The sequence below is a fragment of the Cystoisospora suis genome, assembly GCF_002600585.1.
Source record: "Cystoisospora suis strain Wien I chromosome Unknown contig_11263, whole genome shotgun sequence".
Classification (NCBI taxonomy): domain Eukaryota; phylum Apicomplexa; class Conoidasida; order Eucoccidiorida; family Sarcocystidae; genus Cystoisospora; species Cystoisospora suis.
In genome coordinates, this window is record NW_027164034.1 from 1 (window position 1) to 7,696 (window position 7,696).

A 7,696-nucleotide genomic window follows, 5' to 3' on the forward strand; every position below is an offset into this window, starting at 1 on the left:
TGTAGGACGATTTCATGTATTAGTTATAGCACTATCGATGTTTTTTTCCTGCATTATTGAGGTAATATGTATTGGCGTCTGTAATCATCGCTTCTGTGGCTAGTTGGTTCTAATGAAGGGGTTTCTAAGGAAGACTGTTAGGTGTATTTGTATTCTTGTGTGAACAGGTGGGATTGCTCCTGTTTTTGGTTGCGAGGTATCTTCATCGACGTTTCTTTCTCTCGAGTGTCTCGTCGATGATGGTAGCATCTCAAGCCGTTCCTGAGAAGGAGAGAAGAGCTTCATTCACCCACACAAATGGCCATGCGACAACGAGCTCAGCCGTCACTACATTCAATCAGACGTCTACCATCTCATTTCATCAAGATGAAATTCCTTCTCTCATTGTCTCTGAAAAGAAAAAGGTAACAACATGGCATCACACGCACACAAAAGCATACAATACCTATATATATTTCCGCATATGCATTGACGTCTTAATATACAGGTATATCTTCCATAACTTTGGTTGTATACGTACTATGTAGATCCTCCTGTGCGGACGAAGGCTTTGTGGACATCTTGGGAGGAGAAGTACCGAGGGCACGTGTGTGTGGCCTTCTGATGTGGATGATAGATATCGATACACATCTCATCTGTATAGCCGATTCGATTGATTTGCAAGAAGCATGTAAGCTCTCCCCCCTCTCTTCTCACATGACAAGAAGTAGATGGTAGTCGTAGAATTCTTCTAGAAGGCCGATGAAATGAGTAGTGAAGATGCACAATTCCGTCGTTATTTCTTTCCATGTGTCTTTGTGAATGATCAGAACGACTATCTATCTGCCACGTCTTCGTCAGGAGGCGTTGGAGTAGGCGTGAATAGTACGAGTACTGCTATTCTCAAAGGGAATAGTGATGGACGGCAATCAAGCCAAGGGATTCAGTCGGATTGTTCTACGTTTGAATATCTTCCAAATGATCTTGCATGTTCATCTTCATCGGCTTATTCTCCAGCCTCTCCCTTCCTTCTGGAAGATCTTGATTCCGATCAACATACGGCCCCTAGTGGGATTAGTGGGAGTGAAGAAGAAGAGGATGTGTTGTCCTCTTCATCTTCTCGTGTTATCTCCGCTGTAGCTGCAGCTGTTCATGATGAGACAGGGGAGGGGGGAGAAGGAGCCACCGTCGAGAGCAAGACTAAGCAATCAGCCACCCCCTTGTCTACGTCCCCGGTTAAAGATGATGAGTTAGGTGGAGAGGAAAAAAGGATTGAGAAGGGGGGAGAGGAGATGATGAAGGGACATGGTGACGATGAAGAGGAGAGAGAGGGAGAATTGTCTGTACAGATGACGATACTTCAATCTCTTGCTGACGGCTCTTGCGAGCAAACAACTTCATCTACGGTCATGAAGATTCCGCCGACTGTGAAAAGAGAAGAAGAAAAAGGAGAAAGAGATTTTGTGAGAGCTCGTAATGTCGAAGAGGATGGTGATGGTGATGTGGTGCTGCTGAAGGAAAAGGGGAAAAAGATGTTCATGGATGAGACGACGAAGAGCCCAGGGGCGGCGGTGTCTGTACACCGTAAGAAAGATCCACATGAGGAAGAGATGAGAGAAAGAAGAGGAGAAGCGTTGTGTAACGAAGAAATGTCGTTATCAAAACTCAGCACGATGAATGAAAATGAAATGTGGAAAGGTGTTGGAGTGCATGATGGCGAGGAAACCATTCGGAAATCCAAGGAGCAGTGTACATACACCCGACGTGTCATGCTTCAACATTACGTAACTGGATTGAAGCTCCATCACAATGATAAGGGGTTAGAGAAAGAGCATTCGGGTTCTCATGATGTTGTAGATCAACATGCTATAGATACTACGGATGTTTCGAAAGCAACCCCTCTTAATGATGGGGATAGTGTGACGGGGGAGGAGAAGGATGAAGAGAGAGAAGACCCTCATGACTATTTAGCATTAGTTCGAGGTTTAAAGGCTGTAGAGAGACGTAGTAGTAGTAGTCAGGGAGGTAAACAACCACCACAGCGTGCAAGTCTTGCTCATCACCATTCCTTCGATTCGAATGGAGATGACGATGGATCTCCAGTGGGTGGTAGCGGCAGTATAGGAGGTACATCACCTCCAGGAGGGACATCTACGATGATCCGGCGATATTCATCTAGATATAGTTTGAGTAGTAATCAAAGTCATCATACCTCTACAGGATCTGGGGGGAATCAGGCAGCGGGACAGAATAGTCGTGGGATAGGAGGAGGGGGAGAAGGGGGAGGATCTATAAGAACGGGAGGAGGAGCAAATGGCTTTACATTACATCGAGGTTCATCAACGACAACAGCGACCTCCTCACAGAATTCTTTAGATTCAGATGATGTGCTTTTTCAAAGAGTAGGAGGAGGTAGTAGTAGTAGTATGGTCTGTTCGTCTTTGTCGGGCAGTCCAACAGGGACGTGTCCTCCTCTTAATAGTATGTCTGGGAGTGCACATGGGAATCATGGAGTGAAGAGAAACGTAGGAAGTTACAAGCATGAAGAAGAAGAACAGGTGCCCCCGGAAGATTTGGTGTTGTCAGAGGAGTTTTTATCTCTTAACTTACAGCAACAGAGGAGTCAAGGGGGAGGCGGGAGAAAAGACGAGGATGGTAGTAGCAGTAGTATACTACGAGGAGGAAAGAATGTGAGTCTAGGGATAAGACGCAATGTCATCAATGGCGATGGTCGTACAGTCAGCTCCTCTCGAGGAGGAGAAATGGTCGATCAGGATGAGGAAGGCCATGAAGGAGAGGGCTTCGATGAACTCACGAAAAGACGAATCTCTGGTGGCTCATCATTCATCGCACACAAAGAGGAAGGAGTCGGAGGGAGTAATAGTGGTAGCACTAACAGGAGAGAACGAGATGTCGATAATGAAGATTGGCGAGATTTCAGAAGAACGGCGAAGAGTCAAGATGGTGATGTACTAGGAGGAGAACAAGAGGAAGAGAAGAAAGAGGGAAGATCTATAAAGAAGGAGGATGAAGACCTCATCGTAGGAAAGACAGGACATGAAGCTTCGTGTCAACGGAGTATCTCTTCACATAAAGTTCTCAATGGAGATGCCCATCATGTTCTTCAAAGGTATGTGTATGTTACATTTGAATTACATTTTCATGCCTCCTCCTTTCTCTCCTAAAACTACGAATCGGCAGGGACTGTCTTTATATGTGTATAGATGTATTCATATGTAGATGTATCTACCTATATACATATATATATATATATATATGCATGCCTTCTATGGGTAGAAAGGCGTATGCTGCGCGGGGGGGCCCTTGGGTGATTTGTGCATGTCGTCCACTTAAAGAGAGAGAGGGAGATAAGAAGTTTCACGCACCAAGTGGCCTCCTTCTCTATCTAGATATTTATATACGTGGAAGAAAGAGTGTGCCTAATGAAGTGTAGTCCATTGGGTCTTCTCTGTGTTGGTGTGTCTTCTTCCACAATATGTGTAGGGCGTTGAAGTTCAAGCAGCTCGATATCGCGGTGACCGTCTACGACAACTTGAAGAGGGAGAACATTCAGATCGATCGGCGTAACTATACTCTCCTTGTACAAATTGGAATGAGGTAAGAAGAAAGAAGGCAGACAAATACATAAATACATCCATAAAAAGTTGATCTACGCGACGCTAAACACACATATATATACTTACTTCTTCCTTCACACACATCCAAGTGAAGTGGTAGAGGTGCTCCTTTGTATCTCTATTAGAGTCTATTTCTCTCCTGTAGATTATGTTATATGTGGTGACATACAGAGTTTCAGAAGCGTGTTCTGCGTGTGTGTATAAGTCTGATAGAGTATGAAGTGTGTCTCATGCCTGTATGTTTCTCAAGACCTGTAGATCTTAGCTTCTTCTCCCTTGTCCTCTCTCACACGTCTTCCTTTTCTATCTCAGATAAGCCTAGACCTGTCTTCTTTCAACGATCTCTCTATGTTTCGGCTTATCTTGTGTCCTTTCGCAGCCGTAAAGATGTTCCTTTGCAATCGAGGTGGTTACTGGAGATGATCGATGAAGGACATTCTGTCGATCCGAGGTGGCTAGATCGATTGTTAGCAGCCGCAGCTGTATGCGACCCCACATCGACATCCGAGCTAAACCGTCAGCTTCGCTTACGTTCATCTGCCCTTTCACCTGAGTGTATGAAAGTCTTAGATCGGGCAGCTGGATGTTACATCTGGAGAGGTTTGAATCTTTTACGAAGAAGCTCATGCAGTCTAAGATCAAGTAGCAATGGAACACAAAAGAGTTCAGGAATGGAAGAGAAGACTGAGCGACCTGCTGGAGATCTCTCATCGTTATCAGCACCCTGGACAGCTGGGAAAGCAGACGACGTAAGTCTTCTATTGGGACAAAACATACAGATCCTATATATATGTATTACATTTGCGTGGCTCCAGGTGTATGTACGTACGTACAGTCTCCCCCTCTTTTCTTTCCATATATCTATCTATCTCTTTATGTCTCTGCAATCTCCCTATCTGTCTCTTTGTACGTCCTTTCTCATGTCTCTTCCACTTCCTCCCCTTACTTGCTTCATGTGCGTTGATAAGAGTATGTGTATGTATTAAGCAAGATCTGTAGGGTGATTCTGTCACTGCCTGTTCTCTTGAGATCTCTCGGTGTCTCTACCCTACCTCTCTATTCTTAATCATGTCTCTCTTTGTAAGGGAGACGAGAATACCATCCCGATTGTGTTGTGCGTGTTTCTGTTGTGCTGGTCTCAAATTTATAGGAAGGCCTGAAGGAGTTAATCACAGGAGGGAGTAGTTGCAACGGGAGACCGAACCATAGCAGTGGGGGAGATTGTAGTGCGGATCCCCCTGCGTCTCCCTCTCTTAATCCTCATGCCCCTGAATTTGTGCCTCTCAATTTCTTACGCCCCCATCATCACCATCATCAGGGGTTAGCCACCGTAGGAGAGATGCCAGCCGCTGCGACAACTACGACGACTACAGCAGCTCTTCACCCTCCACCTCACACGCCTCAAGACGAACTTCTCTTTCCTACCGGCTTACCGACCAATCTTGTAGAGGCGGTGGCATTGTCTTTATCGGGTGGCAGTCTAGGTGGTTCTGGGGGTGGGGGTGCTACGGCGGGAGAATGCTCTGTAGGAGAAGGAGGAGCGGGGCATCATCATCATCACTTGTTGAGTTTTGTCGCCGAGAGAACAGCGTCCGCATTAGGGGGATTAGGTAACAGTAGTAGTCTTAATCATGGTAAGGATGAACTTTTACTGATGAGTACGACGTCTCCTGTGTTGGGGGGGGGAGTGCATGCATCATCATCATCCGTAGGGGGGCGAGGAGGTGTGATAAGAGGAGGTGGCTCCCCTCCTCCTCCGTGTTCTTCAGGGGCACGTCAACAGCAACCTCTTCCTTATCCCCTGAATAAAGAGGGCGAGAATCTCTCCATTACGCCTGTGACAGCATTACATTTCCTTCAACAGCAGAATCATACAGATAGCGTGACTTCTTCTCTTCTTGCTATGCTCTCCAACTCTCCTCCTCTTACAGCAGCAGCTGCAGCGACGACTACGACGAACCCGGCGGGGAATCCTTTTCATAGCAGTAGTGGTGGCTATCACAATCCTCACGCGAAGAATTCAAGTCTCGATGCAATGCTCTTACCAGCTACAGGAGGAGGAATTGGAATAGGGGGAATACATGATGCAAAACGCCCTACATCCACAACATCAACGTTACTATCTTCATCCCTTGTTCAAAGAGCGTTAGATAGTATGTGTCAATCAGCACGATCCTATTCTCCTGCGCCCACTACTACTAGTTTTGCAACAGCAAGACTCATGACGAAGAATTCAAGAGGCAAGGATAGCGATGAGAAGGCCTCTGGTTCTGCTGCTGCTGCTATAGGGGGGGGAGCGGCGATGACGTCGTCCTCCTCCTCCTCTTCAGCTTCTTCGAATTCCAAGAATAGAAGAAGTACATCCTCCTCAGGACGAGGTGATCTCGATGAGGATGATAACTCAGGGATGGCTAGTCATCGGGGAGGAATGACGATGATGGATCATCATCGGAAGGAGGAGTACCAATCGATGTTAGCATCGGCAGGTAGTAGTGGTAGTAGTAGTGGTGGTGGTCATCCCAGTGTTTCTGCACCTTCTTCGATCTACCAGACAGAGAACTTACGCTTACAGATGCAAGAAATGATTGCGAAGGCGAAGAATAGAACGGCGGATGAAATTCTGCGTGGCATGCTCCAAGAGAGTGACGAGGAAGTTAAAGGAAAAGAGAAAGATTCGGATAGTAGTATCGAAGCAGGGGGGGTGACGATGACCCATAAGAATGCAAAACGTAAACCTATAGCATCAGGAGGAGGAGGAGATAAACATCCTCATCTCCATCGATCTTCTCTTCCTGTCAATTCTGCGGCGGGAAAGAAATTAGGGTCGACTTCTCTTCATGAAGAAGCGTCTTCGACAACGACGACGATAATAAGCAAAGATGGAGGTGTAGTAGCGGCTCAGTCAGATGGAACGTCAAATGATGATGAGGTATGAGAACAGCTCCTGGCATGTCTCTTTTTCTTCTTTCGTTCTCATCATACTAGGTTGGTTTGTAGATGTTGTACACTCGAGAGGGGTGATGGAGGGGAACTTCATGTATGTAGAGATATGTGGATAGGTAGGTCATATCGATGTGCCTGTATATTATGTGTACATCTATCCTACGTAGATCATCTTGTTCATGGGGGATCTGTGGTTGAATGTGGTCCATGAGTCTCTCCTTCGTTGATAAGAATGGTAAGTGATAGCGATACACCAGGCGATTCGGAGATACAGTAGACCTGTTTTCATACATGTGCCTATTCATCTGTATACGTCTCGACATATAGACGGGGGAGAGATGAGGCAGATGAGGGAGGTATGTGAATACAGCATAGGGGTGAGAAGAATGTGTATGTATGTCTCTCTTGTGTTGGTTACAGAAGAACAAGAGCAGCGCTCCATCAGGGAGAAAAGGCCCTTTCTCATCTACTTCAAACAAGAATACACGATACGTTCGTGACTATCACCCTTATCATCATTCTTACCAGCATTCGAAGAAGACACCGGCATCATCCTCATCTACAGCACCCCCGACAACGAAACAGAAGGACGAACGTGTTAATACCTCCTGCCATGGGAATACTACGAATCCCTCTTCCTCTTCTTCTTCATCCTCTTCATCTTCCTTTACATCAGGAGGGAGAAATCATGAAAGAGGAGAGCAGGCACAAGGCCAGTTTTATAGTTCCTCTTCTTCTAATCATCATCACCATCATCGTCATAGTGCAAACCATCAGGGGGGGAGTTACCTGTTAAAAAAGAAAGGAAAGGCCTCAGCATCAGGGAGTAGTAGTAGCGGTAGTGGCAACGCAGCAGGAGGGGGAGGAACACGAGGGACCACAACAGCAGCCACAGCCACTGCTGCTACGAAATGAGGAGCAGAAGGAGGAAGAAGAAAAGGAAGAGCTCTACCTATCATCCTCATCATCTTCATCATCACCTCTTCGCTAGCTACATAGCTAGCTATCGTCGTCAAGACGACAGAGGAGGAGAAGAAGCATGAAGGAGGAGAAGGATTGATTCTGTACTATGATCAGTTGGATGGGACCAGCCGTGGTGATGGAGGTGACAGTGAAGATGAAGAAAGAGAGAAAGA

General features: G+C 46.2%; 1 protein-coding gene across 1 annotated transcript; it reads left to right on the forward strand.

Annotated features, from left to right (window-relative positions):
- Positions 1–5: 5 nt before the first annotated feature.
- On the forward strand, positions 6–7,696 carry CSUI_011392 (uncharacterized protein). The gene is made up of 6 exons (XM_068071491.1): positions 6–404; positions 810–3,109; positions 3,484–3,597; positions 3,997–4,366; positions 4,768–6,546; positions 6,981–7,696. The coding sequence occupies exons 1-6, from the start codon at positions 237–239 to the stop codon at positions 7,473–7,475; spliced, it is 5,226 nt and encodes a 1,741-aa protein (XP_067916533.1). The 5' UTR covers positions 6–236; the 3' UTR covers positions 7,476–7,696.